Below are 23,215 nucleotides of genomic sequence, written 5' to 3'. Positions count from 1 at the left end.
TTGCTGCCAATATGCAAATTTGAGGCCAGAACTAGTACATCTTATAATGTGTGTCTTCCAGCATCTCAGAAAAAGGTTTTGCTATTGACCTGATGAATGTTTCTGTTTCAAACGAAGGGGAAGGTGTCCTCACTGCTGACAGAAAAAAAAAAAAAAAAAAAAAAAAAAAAAAAAAAAAAAAGGACCTCTCCTGATCTGACTTGAGCAGCTGCCAGGGGTAGATCTTAATATAAAGAAAGAGCTCAGGTGAAGAGAGAAAAAAAGGAATTAAACTCTGTTTAAATGGCTTTGCCAGCAACACGGATGATGCCCTGTAGCCCAATGTGGTACTTGAGGCAATAAGCATGACAATGGAATGGGATCCCCAGTTGCCAGAGGAAATACATCAAGAACAAAAACATTAGTTCAAATTATTCTCCCCAAAGCCTCTCTAAATTCTAGGAAGGCTAAAGACAAAGTTAATTAAATGTTAAAATATAACCTAATAGCTCATGCTCCTTTTGGATCAAGGTAATAATAATCTAGGCTGACATTTGCTTTGGGATACTGGTGCATTTTATAATACATCAGGGTCCATTTTATACTCTATGTATAATACATATACACGTCTTTTTTTTTAAGTACTTGAAGCATAGTTTTATTTTAAATAATCATGAGGTTTATTTATTTATATGATGTGGAACAGTTTGGTCAAAATGCAACATCCCCTATTACAGTAATACAATAAATTGGAGAATTTATGATAGGATGTCCCAAATAGGACCAAACAACCCCCGTTGAAAGAGAGGACATTCTCACAGATCTCAATCCTGGACAAAGAGTAAAAATAAGAGGCTATTGAAGATTCGTCTTTCATATTGGTGTTTGTTAAATAGTTTCATCACACAGAAAGAGACAGCAGTGAATCTTCTGGAAACATTTGAGACTCAGCAGCTTAAACTAACTCCTATTTTTGTGTGTGTGCCATCACTGTGGTCACCTCTAACGGAAACAAGTTAGGTTTATGAGTTGTTCAAGATCCCTTTTTGGGTCAACTCCAAAGGGAGCTGCCTTTATGTTTTCAATGCTTGGTGTGTTGTGGGGGATGGGGGGTGCTTGTTTTCAACATGGGGACTCAGAGACTGGCTTTCCCTGCACAGGTTTACCTTCGAAACGAGGCTGGCCCGGTATGCAGCCAAGGCCTTCAGGTATTCCTTTTTGGCAGCTTCTGTTTTCCTTTTATAAACCTATAAAAAAGACCACAATTAGCACCACCTCTAGCATACAAATTCTCAGCCACAAAATGACGGCTGCACAAATGAGGTCACAACATAACTCACCTAAATCACTGGTCTCTGTGGCTTTGAGTTTTAAATGTGAACACACACACACACTCACACACAGAAATATTAAAACCCTGCTATCTCCACTGGGAGCACAATTTTGATGTTTACGATTATAAATGAAAAGAGATTTCCGGTTGTAGCACAGATGCCTTGAGAGAAACAGCTGAGGGCCTCATGCTCAGGCAGCAGATAAGGTAGCAAGAAGAGTCAAATTGGCTACAAATGGTTCAAATTACAGAAAATCACGAGTTTCTCCATCAGTGTCTTCTTTCCCTTATCCATATTTCTCACTGGCACTGAATCAGAGGATTAAAAAACCAACAACAGGTACGGTGTGTTAAAACACAAGAGAAAAAGATGAAACCACCTTGGTTTTCTTTTGAAGAAAAAAAAAAGCCAGAAATAGTTAAAAGATAAGAAATTTCCATTAGTGAGGTCAATGAGTTACATAAACAAATCCCAATATGTTAAATGTGATGTGCGCTTCCTTTTCTTAATGGTGTCTGATGGCTGTGTGTTAGACCAAAGCGCAACCATCTTTCTCTCCAGAGTTAAAAGATGTAGCAGTTTGCCAGTCCCTGAGGATTACATTTCTGGGGCAGAAAATCACTGTGCCACATACAACAATAAGCTCACAGCAAATGGGCAAGTTCTATAGCTGCATCATCCCAAGCTAGTAGGAATGAGGTCATGATTTGTAAAGAAAAATCAAGAGTTTTCTTCCACGTTTCATTCCTGAGATGGTTATTCTATTTTATTACTAAGATAGGTAATATATGTCCTGACTGAGGACATACAACGTCCACTCCTACAAATGGTCATTGGGAGTTTCATGCAAGGAGCAAGGAACCCCTTCTTCCTCTTCATTTGTGAGGAGGACAAGGGGGAGGCCCAGGAGTCGAGGCCCCTAAGGAAGTTATCTCCCACCAGCTTGGCTAGTCTCCCCATACCTCTCATATGGTCGAGCTTTCAAATGAACTTGGAATAAAATTTCAAATGCCCAGTCACAATAATGAGACTCGTGGAGGCGGGGTGGGGGGGTGGGGGTGGGGTGGGGGTTGGTCTTCAAAGTTTGGAAACCCACCAGGACAGCACAAGGGTCCGGACAGATGATCAAAGAAAAGGCAAGGGGTGGGGGATGGACCTAATCCCTTTGTAGTGCCCTTTCTGAATAAAGAGGGCAAATTCCTCATTATTTAAAATGAAAAGATGATCATCAAAAGTTCATGTGTGCAGGATGCTGCCCAAATTTCCCCATTTCTCCTCTGAATGGGTTCTGAACACATACTCTTAAGATGGGGGCGGGGGGGCAGAGAAATCTATATAGCTGGGAGGGGCTTGGATTTATACAACTGTGTTTCTAAATTCCATAGCTTAGAAAGGTCCTGATGAGAAACAGTCAGATTAAGTGAAAGTTCACTCAGAAAAAGTATGAGGGGAGCCTGGGTGGCTCAGTCGGTGAAGCATCTACTTTTGACTCAGGGCACAATCCTAGAGTCCTGGGATGGAGCCCTGAGCCTGCTTCTCTCAACCCCTCTGCCCACCTTACCCCCCTCACATTCTCTCTCAAATAAATAAAATCTTTTTAAAAAAAGAAAAAAAAAAGGTGTATGAAATACTCTGGAAACCTTTTCATATACAGACGTGTGCTGGATCTTCTTCACCTCACCTGCTTTTGCTCTTCCCCAAGGCTATCCCACATAGATGCGACGATTTTTGAGACCTCTCCAAAGGTTGCATTGGGGTTTTGCCCTTTAATTGCAGCCTGTGTGTCCCTGAAAAACAGGGCATATGCAGACACTGGCTTCTGGGGCTCGTTGGGGTCTTTCTTTTTCTTTTTCTTTGGAGTCTTGGGCTTCTTGCCAGAATCTGGAGCAGCTCTTTTCTCTCCAATGGCCTGCAAAGCAGGAAGAAAATTCACTGCCTAGAATGTACATCTGCAGTGAAGGTGGCAAGACCTACCCAGGTCCGCCACTGTTCTTTTAAGGTTTTAGTCAGCAGATTCATCAACAGACCAATCCCTGGCAAAAGCAGGGGAGGGGTGAGTTTTCTTAGAGTTAACTGGACAGCAGAGATTAGCATTTAGAACATTGATTAATGAGACCCAGAAGTATCTTCAATATATTCACAACATATGCTCTAAATAGCAATTATGAGTAATGAGAAACAGAACACTCTGTACCAGGCAATGAAGTGTGTGCATATGTGTATATATATATATGCATTAATGTGTACATATACAATATTTTATATTTTCAGAAGTTTTAGAAGTAAATCTAAGTAATCTGGGATGTGAGCATATTCAGATATTTTAAATGAGGAACCTTGCCATAGTCACATGCCATATATATATACATGATCAGTTTGAATCAATTTTTCGAAGCTTCATTTTTTTTTATTTTACCAGAATGCTACCTTGCTCATGGGTCTCCAGAATGGAGACAATCCTTAAGTTTGTACAATAAAAGAAAGGTCATCTTTATTTCTTTAAGTAATGATAACTTTCAAAAGAACAGGATAACAAGAAATATAAAAAATGCAAAACTCCTTTAGCTGGAGATAAAGAAGAAACTAATATTCTTCATTAAAATTAAAAACCTGAGGATCCCTGGGTGGCTCAGCGGTTTAGCGCCTGCCTTTGGCCCAGGGCGCGATCCTGGAGTCCCGGGATCGAGTCCTGGGATCGAGTCCCGCGTTGGGCTCCCGGCATGGAGCCTGCTTCTCCCTCTGCCTGTGTCTCTACCTCTCTCTCTCTATGTCTATCATGAATAAATAAATAAAATCTTAAAAAATAAATAAATAAAATTAAAAACTTGTACAAGAGCAATCATTGATACTTAAAATCACCAAAACTAAAAAGAAGACTGCTAAGAAAATAGTCATATGGAAAGTAACTCTGTTCAGAAGCACACTGCCGTAGGGACAGTAAATACCTCACATATATTTACCTTAACTCTCTGAGCTCAAAGCCACGGGAATGACACGGGTATAACTCCCCACATTTATCTATCACTGAGCTCCAGATTCACCTGCTACTCCCATCATCTAATTTCCATGATCATATAATATACTTATTAGAGAAGTAGGAAAAAAGATGGATCAGCCTTGTGGTATCCTCGTTGATTACAATATGACTGTACTGAAGTTAACTTCCATCGAGAGTGCTGAAATGTTTGACAAAATCGGTTTTAAAAGCCAGCCCATGAGGAAGATCAACAGAGAGACTCCAGTTACTAACAGATAGGTTTTTAATGGCCTTGAGTCTCGAATCCTAAATTCAAACTTTCCAAGAGCATCATTACTTTCTGAATGAGAGTCATTTGGAACATAATCCAATTACTAAAATTCTTAGAAAACTGAGAAGTAACTGGTCTCTGAGAGCTCTGGACCCTCAGAGTGTCGGGAAACCCTGAGTCCACCTCTGGGTGGGCTGATCACATGCTCCACCTGAGTGATAACAACATATGTAATTCATACAAGTAGTTCTCACACTTCACAGGGTGGTGAGGCACATCTCAGCTCTTCTCCAAAATGCCATCTTTCATTAGCTCACACGAAGAATTCAGTAACTTGCAATGGACTTTTTTTCCCTAAATTCTCAGCATAAGCATGACTTGTTTAATTCTACCTAAAGAATCTGAACTTGTAAGGGACTCAGATGTTTTTCAATTAGAGCTTCAATGGGGGCCACCGTTTCCTTCAGTGAAAAAAGACTGCTTTAGCCCCACGAAAAAAAATCCAGAGACACAGATTTTTCTAATTGAGTCAAACAACTAATATTGTTTTCCTGGAAGACAAGCTGGCACTGTTTTCACCAACAATGCCCTGACCGATGGCAAGGTGAAAGTCATTTCCAGGGCAGCCTTTTCAAAAGAAGAAGAGCTCGGTCTCACGCTCCCTGTAAAACAGCATTCCAGGGGTGACAACCTTTGATAGCTTCCTTGGACAACCATGACTTTCCCTAATCATCATTACCTTTTAAGAATAAACCCGAAATGAAGAATCTCCCAGTTTAAACAAAAGCTCAGAATTAATTTTCTAAATAAACCTGTATGTAACTGACTGAAGAGTGTCGGGAAAGGTGGAGAGAGTTTTCTCCCGAAGAGACACCATCAACGATCATTTTAATCTTTCTTTCTCAGCTCAGTTGCTTCAAAGATAACAAACTGGATTCTTTGCCTTTACACAAAACCTAGACCTCTGCTTAAAATGGAGGAAGCAATAAATAAATAAATAAATAAATAAATAAATAAATAAATAAATAAATAAAATAAAATAAAATAAAATAAAATAAAATAAAATAAAATAAATAAAATAAAATAAAATGGAGGAAGCAAGGAGTCCCAGATAAGTTTCTCCTTAGCCAGGACAATTTCAGCGTGGGACAAAAGGGAGTAGAAGATGAGTGGGAATGGTGAGTGAAATGGAAGGAATCCGTTTGAATTGTGCTATGGCCGGTTGTAACTCAGCTGGGCCTTATTCATTCACATCTCTTGAGTTTCTTTATAATTATTGTTTCTCACTTCACCTTAACAGAAATCCCTGTGAGTGTGAGCAGTGACTGTTAGTGCATTTACCCAATCTGTGTCCAGTAGGATGCTAAAACATCAATGAAGTGCTAGCATTTCCAGTGAGGTGCTAACATGTCCAGTGGGGTACTAAGATGTCTGGTGGCGTGCTAACCATGTTGGGACAGATCAAACCCTCCATCTTCAAATCCTTGCAGTATATTCTAACCTCCCTTCCCCTCCTCCTCCTCACTCTCAGCCTTCTCTACTTCCTCTTCTTCCATTTGCTACCTAAAAATAAATGATGCTCAGGGCTCTGGCCCTGACTTGCTCCTTACACACTCTGAGAAATGCTGATTTCTTCCATGTCTTCACATCTCTGTGCTGATGATCCTCAGATCTGCAGTACCACCTCCACTGAACTGAGTTCTAGACTCAAATGTGGGTGCTTTGAATTCAACCCATAGTATGCCAAACTCTCATCTTCTTCATGGGAGAAAAAGTTAACACTCCTCTTTCTGCACTGATTCTCTCATGTACTTAATGTCCATGCTGGCTCTCATACTAAAATCCCACTTATCCTTCATTCCTTCAAATCCCAGTAGATTACCAAAACTGCATGGTTCTCCCTCTTACAAGTCTCAACTAATCTGGTACTTCCTGTCCATTCACTCCTGTGCTAAAAGGAAACACTTCATAACAAGTGTTGATCCGTTTCCTGTCCTCCTGTCCCTCCCTTTGTAATGCATTCCCTCTAGAGCCAAAGCCATCTTTCTAAAGCATTAAGTTGCTTATGCTACTTCTCTATCCAAATAATTAATCAGCTCTCAACTACCTGCAGGAGAAAGGCTACCACATTTCAGTTACTGCTTTCTTCAATTCCTATTTCTTTCCTCCTCATATCAAACTGTTCATGATACTCATAAATTGACATGTACTTCCATTGCTCCCTCGACCAGAATGCTGGCCTCTCTCTTCTGCCTCACAAACTTTTATGTATCCTCTTAGACCTAATTCAAATATCACCTTCTCAATAAAGTCTTCCTCAAATCACTTCCCCAAGCAGAATCGATTACAATCGTAGCACACCAGATACATCAATTATACCTCTAATCACATCTGGAGCTAGTATTAAACATTGCTTTTCATCCCCAGTGGAGAAACCCACAGCTAGTAATTCTCTTTAAATCTTTATGTCCCCAGAACCAGGTAAAAGGCCCAGCACAGAGTAGGTGTACAAAATATTACAAGTAAGGAATGCATAATTGTATACCAAGGATAAGTAACTTTAATGAAACAGAATACCTTTCTAAGCATTCAGAAAAGTCCTCCCAGCAACTAAGTTTTTACAAACCATGTATGTCACCTCCGCGACAAAAGCAGAGATGTGGAATGATGAGAACTTACTAAGTGATACACATCATAGAAGGTGCAAGGCTGTCAATATGACGGTGACTCGGCCAACTAACTGGATGAAACTTATCCACACGAACATTAACTTAGAAGCAGAGCACTTCAGAATTCCTGGGGGATCTAGTGTAAACTCTCCCTTCCACAGAACAGGAAAATCATGCCTACAAGAGTTAAGTGACATGTTCAAAGCCTTACAACCAGTAGAAGAAGCCAGATCTCCCAATGTCCAGTGGAATATACCTTTCAACAGAAAATGAGTAAGTAAAAGAGTGAAGAAAAAAATTAAACCATCATGAATTTAAATGATAGCCAAATCCACAAAGAGAAAGAAGATAATACCATGAGTGAAATTCAAAGACACAGCATGGGGTGATTCCAAATTCTCCAGTAGGTGATATAACTAAAGCAGTCAACTTACTCTGTTGGATTCATCAGCATCCTCTTCATTGATGGAGCTGGAAGGGGAAGGGGTTGCCGATTTGCTCGCTGGTGGTGAAGGAGACGTGTGTGGCATACTGGCACCTCCCAAATTCAACCCCAACTGGGCACTGAGCTGAGACTGATTGATGGTGGTGAGCTGAGTGGGAGGCATGATTCCAGAGCGAGCAGCATCAGTCATATGGACGATGGACCTCATGATCAAGGAGTGATCCTGACGATACTGGGGCACTTGTGTGTGGCTCTGGTCCTAAAAAGGCAACAGACAACAAGGGTGGGGTGAGAAATTCTTAGTTTTCCCAAATATCAACAAGCTGAAAATGTTAGCATTAGTTCCTTAGAAAGGTCTCCAGGATGATGGTCCTATTCATGAACTATAAGGACTTGTGCCCCAAAACTGAAAGTCAAAAACACAAAACCCAAATTATCCAGCCTAGCTATTTTGCTCTGGAACTGTCCACAGATGACTTAAAAAAATAATAATAAAAGACTATTGGCAAAGAAAGAAAACTTCCAACTCTTCTTGCTTCTTCTTGAGGAAACGGACCAGGAAGAAATGGCTGAAGCAGAGGTTCAGTCCTTTCTGGCTCACCAGTGGGTCCTCATCCTTCTTACACACACATTCTGGTTCCATTCCCCTTTACCCAGCTCTGTGAGGGAAGGCGAATCCGTTCTTTATTTTATCCTTCCGGAAGTGCATCTGACCATGTAGAGAGGATGGGCTTAGGGAGGCGCAGAGCCAACATCTGTTTGCTTCAGGGCACCCTTTCTCTAAAACCCTCTGTGGTTAACCAGAGGGTCATTCCAATTCTGAATTACATTGTCAGTAGCATCTGGAAGTCATTCAATGTCTTTAGGATTGGATATCACTTTCTTCTTCTTAAACCTGCTTTGTTTTCTTTCGTTTAACCCACCATGATTTAATGGATTAATGGATTTTTAAAAATATGTATAAGGAGGAGGTAGTGATCATCAGAATGGGCTTCTCTGAAAGTTACTATAGTCCCTTTCAAAAGTGGCCTTCTGTTTTTGGCAGTCATATAAAGGCTTTAGAGTTGTTGCCTTTCTTGTTTTAATTCCAAAGAATCAAAAAATGAAGACACGCTTTTAAACAACTTACTTTAAGACTTGTCATTTAGTGTGAGTCTGTGATTTTTACTGAAACCAAATTCTCTTGACTCACAGCGACCCAGAATCTAATTTTATACACAAGCCTAAAAATTTTTAAGTGTTCTTCTTTTTGAGTCTTTCTGATAAGATATATTTTTGCTCTTTAAAGAAACAAATGAGTTGTAAATATCTAAAATGGAGCATTTGGTTTCTTAATATTAAATATATAAATGCTGCTAAATAAGAAGCCATAGCTATCAATAGGAAACTAGTTGAATAAATTATGACCTACTGTCCTACAAAGTATTATGTAGCATTTTAAAATAATGAATTAGATTTATGTGTATTGACTTAGAACAGAGTTTCCAATCTTGGCTCTATTGACATTTTGAACCAGATAATTCTCTGTTGTAGGGCTGTCCTTTGCATTGTAGGAGGTTTACAGCAACCCTGGCCTCTACCAGATGCCAGCAGCAACTTCCCACACCCCAGCAGTCATGACAATCAAAAATACCTTTCAGGCATTGTTCCTTGAGGGGCAAAAATTTTCCACCTGAGAACTAGTAACCTAGTGTGATAGCCAAGGTACCATAATTGTAAATTACAGAGCATAGCCCCCTCTTTTAATTTTTAAAAGATTTTATTTATTTATTCATGAGAAATAGAGAGAGAGGGAGAGACACAGGCAGGGGGAGAAGCAGGCTCCATGCAGGGAGCCCGATTCGGGACTCGATCCCAGGTCTCCAGGATCAGGCCCTGGGTCTAAGGCAGACGCTAAACCGCTGAGCCACCCGGGCTGCCCTAACCCCCTCTTTTTCAAAAAAAGGACTATCTAAACTTTTAACAGTGGTTACATTATAAGGGGTAGAACTGGAAGGGCAAAGAGGAGAGCATCTTAAATGTTTCCATTTATAAAAACACAAAATGAATAAAAACACACTTTAGTCAGGAAAAGTTAAGAAGACCAATGAGTAGTTAAAACCATGTATCTAATTGCTAGGGTTTCATCTTAAATATATAAACATCCCATTTCTTAATAATTTGAGTTATTAAATTGCTGTGGCATCCCTGAGGAAATGTGTCACATGTACCAGAACACTCCTACTCTTTCTTGTCTCGCTGACAATAACCATTTCCTCTTCCAATGTTCCTAAAATATCACATTCTATTGGCAGGTGTCCCTCTGCAAACTCGTATCACAGAAGTGGGTTTTATGTTATCAGTTTGTTCTATTTTTTTTTTTTTTTTGATTAGCATTCTACCACTCATTTAGCCTTTTCTCCTCAAAACTTTGAGCTGTCTACTCTTCCACGTTCTTTTTAAGTTCCACCATTGTTTGCTTACATCACTTTCACCCTCCAACTGCTGGCAATTAAGCTATCTTCTTTTTATTTTTTCTAAGTTGTGTTATTATTTCTTAAGTGGGCTCCATTCCCAACGTGGAGCTTGAACTCACGACCCTGAGTTTAAGAGTCATGTGCTCTACTGACTGAGCCAGCCAGGTGCCCCTTAAGCTATCTTTTTTTTTTTCTTAAAGATTTTATTTATTTATTCATGAGAGACAGAGAGAGAGAGAGAGAGAGAGAGAGAGAGAGAGAGGCAGAGGGAGAAGCAGGCTCCATGCAAGGAGCCTGATGTGGAGGACTCGATCCCGGGTCTCCAGGATCACGCCCTGGGCTGAAGGCAGGTGCTACACCACCGAGCCACCTGGGCCGCCCCCCTTAAGCTATCTTATTTTTAATTCTACACTCCATCTAAGTTCTTCAGAATACATTTTAAAAGTCCTTTCAGACTTATTTAAATCTGGATGTTTTAAGTATTTAGAAGGAAACTCCAAAGTCCATTTGAATTAAGTATTTTAATTCTGACTGTAAAAGAATAAATTGACTGACATGACCATGAAATAGGATGATCTGATTTACACAACTTTCTCATTAACACAGAAGTTGCTTTGCTCCAATACCTATGAAAATCAGCACATACAGATAGTTGTTTGACTTATCCCATCTACAGCATTCCAGATGGAGCTCATGGTCAAACAAAAGGCCAAAAAGTAAGTTTTCTTGGCTTCATCAGCTCTGTAAATTCTACCTGCAATGCCACAGAGCTAGTTTGATGGGAAAACTATGCTCTAGGGAGCCATGGCCCAACAGTAAAGGCAAGTGTTGACAGAGAGAGATGAATGGGGCCCCGGGCTCTCTACCACCATCACCCCCACCCCCCTTCAGTGAAAGCACTCTGTATTCATTTACTTTATAAATCAAGAGTGCTCATAACACTTCACTTAAAAAAGAGAGAGAACTAATGGGGATTTTCTGAAGTGGGGACAGAGTGAAGACCATTCCTGAAGCATACTAGTGGTGGGGCCTAGGCCATCTCCAAACTTCGAGCCATCCACACATAGCCTTCACATCTGCAATCAAGCTGGCCCCATCTTTCTTATCTCCCATAGGACAATACACCAAAGATATCGCAAGCATTTTCAAGTAACTCCTGAACCACATAATTGATGCATCAAAATGTGTTAGCATTTGCCATGGTCCACAGCTAGCCCATAAAAACTTCCTATGTGTGAGGATTACAGTAGAAGATTAATGGTAAAAGGGACTCTTTACAAATTCAAGTTCCTTTAGGGCTGCCAATTATTAACAACTCACTTTGGTGAAGTTGGTGATTCTTAACAGCTCTAATCATTTTCCATACAAAAGGTAACCTTTGAAAGACACTTACTTTGATCTCAGGATTCCCACTTAAAGAAAGATGTTAACTTAGTTTAAAAGTATTTACTGAGCACCTGCTATGTGCCAGGCCAGAGAAAGGAATATACCAATGCTCAAATCCTTAAAAACTAGAAAACTAGCACATGATTCTTTCAACATTACCCAAATTAAACCTAATTTAGAATGGACTAATAAATTTACTCTGACAAAGCGTAGGCAAGAATAATTCATATATACTTCTCAAAAATAGCTTGCAATTTCTCCTAGTAGTCACGACACCATAAGGAAATATAGAGTCATAGATAAAGCCCTAGGAAATTTAATGCATTTTTGAAAATCATTACCTCTCACTTATTAAATTCAGTCTTAAAAGAGTTACCAATGATCACTGAAAGACAAAGCAACTAGTGGGTTATGACAGATTGCCATGATTATATCCAACATAAGAGCTGAACACTGGTAGCTTTTACAATTATATTTTATACCTAGAGTTTACTTGTATCATTTCCTAAACTGTTCATCCTTTGGGAAAAACTCATGGTCCCTTTTTGGCCTCATTCTGTCCTCTGATGTTACTAGGTAAGAGTTTCCCAACCTCAGCAGGATTGACACTGTGGTCTGGATAATTCTCTGTTGAGAGAGGAGTATCTTGTGCATTATTGACTGCTTAGCAGCATCTCTAGCTTCTGCTACACTAGATGCCAGGAACCTCCCCTCCCCAACCTGGTTGTGACAAGCAAAATGTCTCTAGACATTGGCGAATGTCCACTGGGGGTGGAGGGCAAAATCCCCCTCATTTGAGAATGACCTTATTAGACAAATATAATGGAAAACATCTTCTTAGGAAGATGGATTGTGGAGGATGCGGAGGAGCCAACAAGAAAAGGAAGGGAAGGAAATCGTGTTCCAGGCAGAGGGAACAGCATGTGCAAAGTCTGAGGTGGAAGAGAGCTTGGCATGCCTGAGAAATGGAAAGGATGTCGGTATAGATGAGAGGATAAATGAAATGGAGTGGATGGGAGAAGTGGGAATGAGCTGAATCATGCAAGGTGCGGTAATCAGGGAAAGCTTCCTGAGGAGGTAACCCACTAGAGCTGAGGTATAAAAGGACAGTAAAAGCTATTAAGTTAGAAAAGAGGGAAGAGCATCCAAGGCAGAGAATATATGCAAAGGCCTGGCACACGAGTAAATAAAGGAAAGGGCAGTGTTACCAGGCCAGGAAAAGCAAGTCTGGTTAGGAAGCTGGAGATGCAAGGAATGGCCATAAAATGACAAGTCTCGTAGTCTATCCTAGGAAGTCTGCATTCTATTCACAGTGTAGAAGGATGTCACAGTAGCTATAAAGGCTGGGTACCTATCTAGTGGGGTTATTTATTCCAATAGATCTTAACTAATCACACCTCATGGGCAACTCATCTAAATCAATGGCAGGACAATTGGATTATAATATAAACGATATAAATATAAATCCGTATCCTAACACTAACCTACGTTTTGAAGAGTACCCAAGTCTTTCTAAACGGGCAGGCCATGGACTTCACAAAATAACAGGATGCGCACTGCCTTGTCTTTGCCTATCAGTACAATTCAACAAAGCCTTAATGGTTTGTGTAGGTCTTGCTGTGAAGAGTGCTCACCTGAGGCCAGCTTCTCTCTCCACCTAATAAAAGAGCCCCTTTGTCTTTGTTTTAAAAAAGGAAACCGTGGAACGGATATTTCTGATAGCAGTCCTTCATTTTCTTCAATTGCCTGAAATCCAGTCTATCACTGAACATTAAGCATTTGAGTAAACTATTAAAATCTGAATAATTTGGGGATCCCTGGGTGGCGCAGCGGTTTGGCGCCTGCCTTTGGCCCAGGGCGCGATCCTGGAGACCCGGGATCGAATCCCACATCGGGCTCCCGGTGCATGGAGCCTGCTTCTCCCTCTGCCTGTGTCTCTGCCTCTCTCTCTCTCTCTGTGACTATCATAAATAAATAAAAATTTAAAAAAAAATCTGAATAATTTTATGCTAAAAAGGAAACTTTGGATCACTAGCACAAATTAAAAAAAAACAGGGGACACCTGGATCAACAGAAAGCGAAATAAAGACCAAGAAAAGGAAACAACACTGTTGTAGTCTGTCTAAATATGGGGCCTGCCTAAGGCTCTGAGCCAGACCTCTGCTTTCTCTTATTTAAAAAGGATAAAAGAGGTGTGAAAGACTTATTAGCCCCAAACTGAGACTTTCTCCTAGACTTAATCAAGATTGAAAGAAATTGGCAAGGTGAAAAATGTCCTCACTGTGTAAATCACAATGGGGTATCACCTCGGCCATGCTTCATATAAAGATATGTGGGGATTCCGGGAGGGGGTGTCTGGTGGGAAATGGGCAGTTTGCTCTCACTTTCTTAGGCAAGAAATTTCAACCTCCTCTACATATTATAATCTGTTTTCACTCATTCTATCAGGCCTGGAGCAAGAGACCGGTCTTCTATGACATCTTCTCAGTACATGACTAGGACTGCCCTCCCTCCCACCCATGGCACTTATTATAATATCTTTGTGCTGCATGCTTAGTAGTACATAATGGCATTGTTGAGTATTGGGTCTTGGTTTCTTTTGCAAACGCGAGAGAGAGACTTTCCAATTGACATCTTATTTGAGATATGGCACATTATTATCGTATTTTACTTCTTTTTTCTTATGACAGTGGTACTTACTTCCATCTGGGCTGATTTTACCATAAAGGATTTTTAAACATCTAATATGCACCTTCTGTGCACGTTTACAAATAAATATTCTCCATAACGATCCAATGGTAGGTTTTCATAATAGAGGATAGCATCTAATTAAGAAGCAAATAATCCAAATATATTAGCAAGTGTGACTAAACACATTCGCACTGGGGTGTTTTTAATCAATATTTCTTGAGAAATGGAGCAATTAAACAATTATCAGTAATAAAAACTGCTTTGTATTAATAAAGATCAGAGAACTACAAGGATGAAATTCAGGTCGGTAATTTTATGCTCAATTATTTAATCTACGTCCTATAGCAACGTTAAAATTTTGTCTCCAAGTGAACAATAATCAACTGTCATGCACAGCTAGAGTATTCCTAACCGCACTAAACCCTGAAACAAACAGTTAGGACAAATGCATACCAATGATAATTATAGACCTACATACCACAAACTTTAACTTCATCAAAATATCTGCACTGAAATAGATAATTTTTACTTAATAGCTACTCTCAGGGTTATAATCAAACATACCTACACATGACTGTTTTGTGAAAAACAGTCTTCCCAAAAGTTAATTAATAGTTTCTTAGCAAATAAAATTTCCAAGAGTTTACCATAAAACACTTAATGGTATTTCCCTCATAAGACCTGTAACTCCTTCGTTTTACCAAGGAGTCAGCTCCATGCTTATTTTATTCAAGCCTCAATGAAAAGTGAAAAGACGAATTCCATTTTTTACAGCTGTTTATACTTCAAACCCCTTCTTTCTCATTTTTAGTTAGTAGTCAAGATATGTTCTTAATGGCAAATACACATTCTTTCATTTAGTCGTATGTTCAACAAATAAAATATTTATTGAGCGCCTAGTATATTCCATCCCAGGTGCTGTTCTAGGCGTGAGCCTGACAGCAGCCCCTGAGACAGGCCAGAGGAGGAGACAGGTTGTATAAGGGCAAAGGAGGCCATTTCAAAGAGCAACAGGTGACATGAATAAAAGGAAATGGGGCAAGAACACAGATGTAATGCTCACCCCTCTAAAAAAAAATGAGCCTCAAGCCAGTTTCATTTGACAATCCGAAGGACGTAATATGGTATCTCTACTGTCCCTGACACCCTAGGAAGTACTAATGGTATCACCGAATAGTAGGTAACTACAGATGATCTATGTCAAAAACAAGATACGGGGAAATCATAACTTTCTAACTCTACTTTTCCTTGAATGTTATAAATCAAGCAAGTGATCACATGTCACACTTCACACAAAGCTCATTGGGTTTAACAGAAGTCTAAAACATGCTCCCCTTTTAATAGATGACCCTAACACCAACTCAACCTTAAACACAGCACTCCTATGTTCAGGATGAATAGGTATTTACAGATCAAGAAGAAAGAATACTTATTTAAGCTACACATGGTACAAGGAAAGCTCTTTGCTCTACAAGAAAAGGCAGCTCATAAAAATGTCTGTGGCCTGTGTGTTTTGGGTATGCAACTGTCCAGGTGTAGTAGCTGCTAAATTAAAAGTGACAGTGGACAATAAACATCTCTAAAGCAGTCATCAGCCTCTGAGTTTTTGTATGACATGGAAGAGACACTGGTATTCATGAAAGCAACTTTATAAACAGTATATATAAACACTCTCTGCTTGTTAAGAACAACGTACGACACGTTATTGGTCTCAGCAAATATTTGGTAAAGGTTCATACCATTTCAATTTTATGATTTGGACTTGAAACATATGGGTCCCGTTCCACCCAAAGTGGGTGTTTTGCTTATGTAACTTGTGTCTTTTCTACTGTTAACTCAGAATAAAAATATTTTTTTTTACCATACTGTGACCAAAAATAAATCTAACTGAAGTAATCATTCAATTTGTATGAGACTGTTGGTACCTCCAATGGCTATGTGGCAATTGTCCTGTGGAATGTAGCTCTGCAGACTCTATTGACAATGGCAATGAACATGTTCATAACAATAATAAGGGCTTGTTTTAATAGAACGTTCCACGCATTAAACACATTAATGATCCATGAAATAACTGTTTTATCTGTAACGCATTAAGCAACATTGCTAAAACAATGTATTAATTGAAAGTCTGCTATTTCTCTAAATGTAAGATTTTTTTTAAGTATAAAAATGGCATGAAAGTTGTTTTGTGAAAACGAAAATAATTCAACTTTGAAAACAAAGCCATAACAAATGACTGTGAGAAAAACTTTGAAAATAAGCCCGGTAGTTTTCGATGTATTATTCTGCTATATTCCCATTTCTCTGGTTAAAAGTGATATCTGTCCAGAGTGTGACTTAAGAGTCTTATGAATATTTTAAAAGCTTTTAATTTTCTTCTCTGCATGCATGTCTTCTATAGGACTTTTATCTCTCCTTTTCTTTCTCTTTAACTGGTACAGAAACTTCCACACTCAAATATGCCTCCCTTACTTCCTGCCTTTTCAATTTCCTAACACCATGTTTGATATTACCAGAGCAACCAGAGTAGCATTCATTTTCTATAAATATGTGGTATCACAATTAAATCCAAAGCAATATCAAACAGAAAAATGTCAGTCCTCTAAACATGAAATATAATGTATGAAGAAAAAGTATGTGAATTATCAGTGTGTTTTATAAATTCTCTTTTGGGGGGCATACAAAATATCAGACTAGAGACAATTATTTTACTGTCTGTTTCTTGGATATCAAAGAGAATTTTGAAATTCATCAAAGCTAACCTTCTGTTATGTACAACAGGCTAAGCTGAAAAGAATGTTAACAAGTTCAATTTTCATTCAATCAGCACTACTGCTCTCTGAAATGTTTCATTGCAGGAAAGAAATAAAAATAATCTATATGGTAATTATGAGGATGAATCCCCCAGTAACTTTCAGCTACATGAAAGGTCAGTTCTATTCAAGATATTTTATCAGTCCCCTGCACATACTCCTGTCCTGTCATTTTAAATCTGAACAGCATTTTATTTTCCCATTTACAGCTACCTGCAGAATTAAGTACTTAAGCCAAATAAGAAAAAAAAAAAAAAAAAGAAATGTTGAACGCTGGCAAAGGCTATAATAGCACAGAGATAAATCGTTCAGCTGCTCTCTCAAGCCTCTAGGGCTGCAGATTTTTCTTCTCCTGGTGCACTGTGGGTATTCAAAACTTGTTCAACATGATTTCATTTCATTTCAGGCACTGCCTCAGAAAACTAAATTACAGAATCAATCATACAGAAGGTCAGAGTGAGACTTCATTACAAGTATTGCATGCTTGCATGAATATCTTTCATTTATGACTGACCCAATATGTCACAATAGCTGTCTAGTAAAAATAATCCACTTTCTGAAATTGATGTACTACTGATGTCAATGCTACTCAGCAGGCTGGGCAGATTATAGAGAGGTGTTAAAACACACACACACACACACGCACACGCACACACACACCCCAAACCCTTTGGAGCGCATGTCGTAGATTTTTAGAATCGCAATCATTTGGAGATTAAAATAATTTCCAGATGAGCATCTGAACTGACAATAATGATTAGAGGTAAAGATTTTTTAACCCAAATATACTGCTGGTTTGGACTGGCCAGTCGCATCTTGTTTTAAAATATACACATCCAGCACACACAAATCAAGGTTGTTCTTTGAAGTCACAAATGCCTCGACATTCAATTTTTCAACAATTTGCTTTTGACTACGAGGGCATTATTTGCATATTTTGAGATGTGAATGCTAATCATCGGACTCTTTTTAACCTGTCCTTTTTGTTCCTGCTCTCTGTTTTTAAATATAGTGGCATAAATTTAAGGAAGTTAAACACGGTTGTGCTTGTTGCCAACAAAAATGCAGCTAATCAGTAATGTGACAAAATTGTCAGTCTTTCCAAAGGAAAACCAATGAAACTCTGAAGAAAAGCTGGTTCAATACAACATAAACAAGCTGGCTTTTCTCCTTCTAGGATAGTCTTAATTCACCACAGCAATCCTTAACAGACAGCCATATTCATTTGGATAATAAAACTTCTTACTTGCATAAGGTCTGAAATGTCCAATGCACACTGGGAAGCTGAATGCATGATGTATAAAGTATTATTTATTATTTTTCTGGTGACTTTCCTGAGGGAAATCTCCGAGGAGCTGCTGTGGAGTATTATGATGTAGCCAGCCAACTCGGTACCCGGAGGGAGATATAGAAGAACCTTGACATAGCCTATTTTTAACCATGCCTCTGGCGATTCTGAATTCAAGTTTATAGGTGAACATGTCAGGTAGTACATAGAACAAAGCCAACGACACATTGTATTCATCATAATTCTGTCCAAGTACATTTTATTTTTTCTAACATTTGTGATTTAAAATCCCATGACATTTCTTCAAGGTGAAATTCTACTAGGATTTTCAACAAGATTAGTTTGTTTCAAGCCAAAATAAATATCACTCAGGTTCAGCAAAACTTCAGAAAGGCACCCAATAAATGTGATGAGGTCCACGTAAATACCATGACAACAGCCTGCACTTAGCTAAAGCACTTATACTTTTAAAAATCAATGAAATAATTCAACTGCTTTAGTGATTAGCAATACATTACAAAAGAAGCATTAAAAATTGAGTCCTCTCTCCCAAGGCCAGTCCGTGAAAGCATTGTTAAGTGTATGTGAATATCATAATTATTTTATGATTCCATCTTTAGTTCTTTCCAATATAGTAAATTCAATTGACCATGAAATGAAATTTCATAGTCAAAATGCCTCCTTTACACTTTTTTATAGCAGCAATAACAGTTTTATAGCTTTAAGGCAAGGTAATTCATCAGATGTTTAATTTAAAGGCAGATTCTTATATTATTAATAAATATTTACCAATTTAATAAAATACACATTTTAGCATGCATTATATGGTCTTTTAACTATTTCTGCAACTTCAATGAGCTCGCTGAGCATCTATGAATAATGGTGAACCCTGATAAACTCCCCTGGTGACTAAATATCCTTTTTATTTTTATGCTTTTCCAGGCACAACGCTGCAAGCCTGACTTGGAGAAACAGAGGACAGAACCCTTCATTCCAGTGTCAAAGGGACAAAAATGTAAGAAAGTCCACAGGAAACAATTATTTGTGATGGTGAGGAACATTTATGAATACTTAATGACCATTTCCCGACTGTTCACTGCATTCTTTTCTGACAAAAAAAAAAAAGTAAAAATAAAATCCCTGATGTTCAGCTCCAACACAAAAGATCACAAGCAAAGAAAATTATGTTGCCACAATCCTATTTGGGAAAGTAATCTTATATTTCAGAGAGCACGCTGAATCTTTGCACAGCTAATCCACTACATATTTTGCAATCATCTGTTGTTATCTGGGGAATTAACAATGAAACCAATAAACATCACTGGCATGGTCCTAATGTGCAGAGAAATATGTAAACAAGCAATAGGATTTGTTTTTTGTTATACCAACACATCTGTTTCATTTTATCAGGGTTAAAAAAAAAAAGCCCTATAAACTATTAATCTTGTTTTAAGATGTCTGCTTATACCTCACCTAGATAGACACAAATGTATTATATACTATGATGGGGGAAAAAAAAACAATCCCAGCAGAAGACTTTAAAATACTTAAGCAGATTTACTCTGGTGATTGCTGACTATAATTGCACACTAAGAAAAATAGAACCAAAATTATTGCATTAGTGATCTTGGCTCTCTAGAGTGCCTTATTCCATGTTTATGACAATAAATAACACAATTAGGTATTTTTCACACAATAACCCACTCTCTATTTTCCTCTGCTGGCTAGGAGCAATTATTCTTTTTTCCCTTTCTCCGTATCACAGTTTGATATTTCATTTGAGGTAGGAGCAAATCATGTATCATAGACATTATGTTATAATCCAACAAATGCAAAAGACCTAGGTACCCAGTGAGGGCCTCCATTTCTAAAATCTCTCCTGGGCAAACTTTCCACTCAAGTACATCTTTGTGTTAAACCAAAGCCAAGGGAAGATTGGCTACTTCCAAATCAATGATTCAGGTTTGTTGAAAATTATTTCAAATCAGAAGGATCTTATTGGGTCATCCATCCTCCAACGGGGTTGCTGATGATCATCAACCAACCCATAACCCTCTTCTCCCTGCATTTGAATGGCACGAGGACAAACAATCCTCAGGTCCATCGGTAAATAGGGGAGAAGCCCATTTTGGACCATGAATTCTCAGGTCTTTACCATAAGAAGTGCAAATGATTAAAAAAACACTTTCAAGCAATAAATGTAGTGCCTACCATATGCAATCCACTGCTATGAAGCACGCCATCTTGTTCCACAAGATTTCTTGAGATTGTAATGGAAGGAAGATCCAGGCTTTGAGGGGGAAACTGGGGTGTGAATTCACTTCCTTGGGAAGGCAATGGATCGCTGAGGCCTTGAAAGGGCAGAAGCACATCGGGCATGCCCAAGGCAGGGTCTGATTCTGGAGGAGGTGTGATAGGGGGGATTTCAAACTCCTCATCCCCGAGGCTTGGTGTATGGAATGTCTGCTAAAAGGAAACAAAATATAGTTATTTTCATATTCTGTTCCTCTGTTTTATTTCTCCTTGGAGGGAAGAAGAAAGATTTTACATAAAAACACTGCATAGCTACACCAAATATTTATTTCTCAAATGAAAACATCTTAAACACAGATTTCCATATATAAAGTTTTGCTGATCATTCTGATTAAAGATTTAAGTCTCATTATCATATGGTTTTAATGGAGTATCAGTATTAACAGTTTTTTAATGCGTACTTAATTAGCAACATCTGTCTTTGTTGTTAGTTGGAGCATCAGCGACATTAGATTTGGCTATATAACAAATTGCCACTTTATTGATATGTTAGCGAAACAGCTCAAACCGCTTACATTATCCACATGCTTCATAAAATGCTGACGATTTTGTGGTGCACACACACAACATTAATCCAGAAGTGAACATTACACATATTTACTTTCTGCCACAACATATAAAACAAGTAATATTAAATTTGTAGTTTGCTTTTTTAATTTCCTTATCGGTATATTCCCAAGTGCAGTGAACGCTTCTATGGAAATTGTTACGGTTTGTAATACAAAATTTTATATAAGTGCATATATTAAAAGGTCCCAGTGTTTTTATTTAAACTATAAGGAGAGTTATTTTCTTTTATGACGATCTTAATACGTATTTATCAGAACACTTCTGGCAGTCTTCAACTCTGAAAGACTATCCATAGGGGTGCCTGGGTGGCTCAGTGGGTTAAGTGTCCCACTCTTGATCCTAGCTCAGGTCTTGATCTCAAGGTCTTGAGTTCAAGCCCCACCTACTGTGGAGCCCACTTAAAACCAAAACAAACCACAACAACAAAAGAAAGACTATCTACAGAATGAGCACAGAGATATGCTGATAGAGATGTACTAGTAACTCCATTGATGTTGCTCACTTCCTTAGACAAGTTTTACTTCTCAAGACCTAAGTAAATAATGTACTACTTGGATGTAAATCAGGGCCGCCATGTTCTACTACACTAACCACTTTTCTTAAAATAGAACTTGGATTTTGGGGAGAGAGCAGGTCAATATCTAGGATATTCTAGTGAGGTGAAGGAGTCATATTTTTTTGTTCTAGCTCAGAGGATCAAAGTTATAGTGCATTATTAGTAGCATTTTTAAAGAATTAACTGGTGCAAGGTAATTTGAACCTGCTACAATTGGTTAAGAGAATGAATTAAGAACTACAAACCATCATTCTTCAAACTATTAATGATGCTATAACTTAATAACCACTTGCGAGAGAATAGAAACAAACTCAGAGAAAAAACCAAAACAAAACAAACAAACCATTCCTTGTATCTAGAACCTGTCAACTGCTAATTGCATCTTACCAGAAATAAAGAGGTCACAAGTTATGGCTGGCTATGGTGGGACCAGTGAACATCTTGAAGTTCCTAGCAGATTCAATATATGCAAAACATTATAGCATAAAAACATATTTAAAAGCTAGAATGAAGTATTAGATTCTTTGACATATTTATTCTAATCCTGACCCCCAAAAGATGTCAATGTCTTACGATGGTGCCCCAAGTTCTCAAACACAAAGGGATGGATTGGCCACAAACATGGTTGGCTAATGAACATAACCCTATGGCTGCATTTGCCGTTACTTTGGCACTAATGTGGTCTAGTAACAGATGCAACTGTAATTTGTGACTCATTTGCTACCCCATTACTGCTTAATGAAATCTAACATATCACATTAACAATACGGATAAACACTCATTCTTGATATGTGGCATTTGGCTGTTTTCATTACCACTGTAATTAACACTTGAAATATTATTTCAATAAATATTTAAAGTACTTTAAAAATGGTCAGGGTAATCATGACACAGACAGAAAACATAAAGCAAATGTGTGAATTTCAAACTCAGAGTATCCTAGTCCCCGTGGTGTTATCTACAGGGCAATATCTATGTGAAGGGAATTGGTTTCAGGCACAATTTCGACTTTAGAGCATTCAAACCTAAAGTCTTCCTGAATTAGTTCGCACTCATTAAAATGTTAAAAAAACAAATAAATTTACTTTTAATGCAATGATTGGGAAATTAGGCACATGCTATAATGTGGTGCATTAACATTTACTTGGGCTTTATTTTTTGTTCAAGAAAAGATATATGGCAAAATCATTGTGTAAGATTAGCTCTTAAACTCTACCATAAAGCAGGTCTTATGCTAGGTGGTCAAAACTAAGGAGGCTTTCGATTTTATTTTTGTTAAGGAGCAGAGAGATGTCTTATGTATAATAGGTCCCTATGGTGTAATTTTTTTAAAAAACAAATTAATTTTAAGGAAGAATCGAGTATGTTACTATAGCATAACCTAATAAAACAATAAAACGTTCTAATAAATAACCAAGAGAATGCTAAAATCTTAAACCACTTTTAAAGAGAGGTAATATATGAACT

At 38.3% G+C, this 23,215-nt stretch overlaps 1 protein-coding gene across 6 annotated transcripts in view; it reads right to left on the bottom strand.

The window, feature by feature from the left end:
• Positions 1 to 23,215, bottom strand: part of TOX3 (TOX high mobility group box family member 3) — a 105,381-nt gene that overhangs the window by 4,115 nt on the left and 78,051 nt on the right. For 3 of the 6 annotated variants that reach the window (XM_026011746.2, XM_072750243.1, XM_072750245.1), the window contains exons 3-6: positions 20,521 to 20,775; positions 7,665 to 7,934; positions 2,995 to 3,222; positions 1,146 to 1,226 (exon numbers count right to left, since the gene is read on the bottom strand). In XM_026011746.2, coding sequence (XP_025867531.1) covers positions 1,146 to 1,226; positions 2,995 to 3,222; positions 7,665 to 7,934; positions 20,521 to 20,775 — 834 coding nt within the window. The remainder of the gene's footprint in view (positions 1 to 1,145; positions 1,227 to 2,994; positions 3,223 to 7,664; positions 7,935 to 20,520; positions 20,776 to 23,215) is intronic. The other 3 variants (XM_072750247.1, XM_072750244.1, XM_072750246.1) reach the window with 1 other exon arrangement.

Source organism: Vulpes vulpes, chromosome 2 (genome assembly GCF_048418805.1).
Source record: "Vulpes vulpes isolate BD-2025 chromosome 2, VulVul3, whole genome shotgun sequence".
Lineage (NCBI taxonomy): Eukaryota > Metazoa > Chordata > Mammalia > Carnivora > Canidae > Vulpes > Vulpes vulpes.
Note: the sequence above shows the minus strand (reverse complement) of the source record. Positions and strands in the feature narration are given on the sequence as shown.